This window comes from Chlorella variabilis (assembly GCF_000147415.1).
Source record: "Chlorella variabilis unplaced genomic scaffold CHLNCscaffold_20, whole genome shotgun sequence".
In the NCBI taxonomy this organism is placed as follows: Eukaryota; Viridiplantae; Chlorophyta; class Trebouxiophyceae; order Chlorellales; family Chlorellaceae; genus Chlorella; species Chlorella variabilis.
The window spans coordinates 775,168-776,837 of NW_005435068.1; the positions used below are offsets into that span (position 1 = coordinate 775,168).

Below are 1,670 nucleotides of genomic sequence, written 5' to 3' on the forward strand. Positions count from 1 at the left end.
CTCTGACCTCGGTGTTCGTCTTGCCCCGCTGCCGCAGGCGCAAGGCCAGCGGCGACGTCACCTCGCTGCGTGCCATCCCCTGGATCTTTGCGTGGACCCAGACCCGCCTCATCCTGCCCTCCTGGCTGGGCGTGGGCGACGCGCTGATGGCGGCAGTCAGCGGCGGCAAGCGCGGCGTGCTGCGCGACATGTACGAGGTGCGCGCTGTGCGCGCTGTGCACGCTGTGTAGGTGTGTGCGCGCGTGTGTAGAGTAGCGGTGCTCTACATGCGGCTTGTGGGCGTTGTCATCGCGGCGCCATCCCAGCCAGCCTGCTGGCCCGCCCCTTGAGCCGCCCCTCAGCCCGCCCCTCGAGCCGTCCCCCTCGCCTCCCCGCCCGCGCCCCCTCCCCGCCGCCACCCGCAGCACTGGCCCTTCTTCCAGTCTGTGGTGGACCTGATTGAGATGGTGATGACCAAGGCAGACATGCGCATCGCGGCGCTGTACGACCAGGTGCTGGTGGAGGACCCGCAGGTGAGGGTGGCGTGTGTGTGTGTGTGTCTGTGTGTGAACGTGTGTGAGTGAGTGGCTGTGGCATCTGTGTGTGTGTGGCTGGTGGAGGTGTGCACGGGGTGTGTGTGCCATGTGTGTTTGGTTGTGACGATGGGGCAAAGACGGCCAAGCACTGCCCCGGCCCAAGCGCCCAGCCTACGCCGACACCCGCGCGCGCACCGACCACCCGAGCCCCGCCTGCCTTGCTCCCTCCCCGGCCCTGCCGTGTGCGCAGGAGCGCGCGCTGGGTGACGCGCTGCGGCGCCGCTACGCCGACACCGTGTCTGCTGTGCTGATGGTGACGGGTCACAGCCGCATGGGCGACAACAACAACACCCTGCGGTGGGTGGCTGGGCTGGGCCGGGCTGAGCTGCTGGGCTGGGCTGGGCTGGGCTGCTGGGTGCCCCCTTGCCTTCAAGGAAGCCAGCAGCACCGCGGGCCTGCCAGTGCCGCTGCCGCTGCCGCTGCCGCCTGCCTGCCCGGCGCCCTGCAACGTCGGCCAAGCCGCCCCGCCCTCCCTCCCTCCCTGTGCCCCGCAGGCGGCTCATTGAGATGCGCAACCCTCACGTGGACCCCATCAACGTCATGCAGGTGGGGATTGCAGGGAGGGAGGGAGGGAGGGGAGGGGTGGTGGTGTGGGGGCGTGAGGGAAGGGAAGACTGCGGGGCATGCTTGCCCTTGCGATGCGCGATGGGGATCTGTTGGCTGCTTGCGCTCTCCTCATGCGCTGCTCCACCGGGCCGCCTGGCGCTCGTTTGCCTGTCATGCTTTCAAGCGCCTTGCTGCTGTGCGCCACCGCCCCGCCGCCCACCCGCCGATCCCGCCTGCTCTGTTCGGATGCGCAGGTGGAGATCCTGCGCCGCCTGCGCCGCCAGCCCGACAACCAGCAGCTGCGGGACGCGCTGCTGCTCACCATCAACGGCGTGGCGGCAGGCATGCGCAACACCGGCTGAGGCCGGGCGATGCTCACTGATCATAGGCGCTGGGCCTGGGGCCCCCTGGCCAGCCGCGCTGCTGCGTGCGCGCCTGTTGATGGCGAGGCGCAACAGGAGCGGCGGGCACCCGCCGGGGTCATGCCCCGAGAAACCCACCCCATCCTTTGACACTGCAGTTCATTCGCTTGGTCTACCCCGCCCCCCC

At 69.9% G+C, this 1,670-nt stretch overlaps 1 protein-coding gene across 1 annotated transcript in view; it reads left to right on the forward strand.

The window, feature by feature from the left end:
* The window catches only part of CHLNCDRAFT_58769 (hypothetical protein), a gene marked incomplete at both ends in the record, with an annotated part of 9,087 nt that extends 7,604 nt beyond the window's left edge, over window positions 1-1,483 (forward strand). Inside the window, 5 exons of the mRNA XM_005844844.1 lie at window positions 38-197; window positions 405-512; window positions 766-872; window positions 1,070-1,121; window positions 1,376-1,483. Coding sequence (XP_005844906.1) covers window positions 38-197; window positions 405-512; window positions 766-872; window positions 1,070-1,121; window positions 1,376-1,483 — 535 coding nt within the window. The remainder of the gene's footprint in view (window positions 1-37; window positions 198-404; window positions 513-765; window positions 873-1,069; window positions 1,122-1,375) is intronic.
* Between the last annotated feature and the right edge of the window lie 187 nt (window positions 1,484-1,670).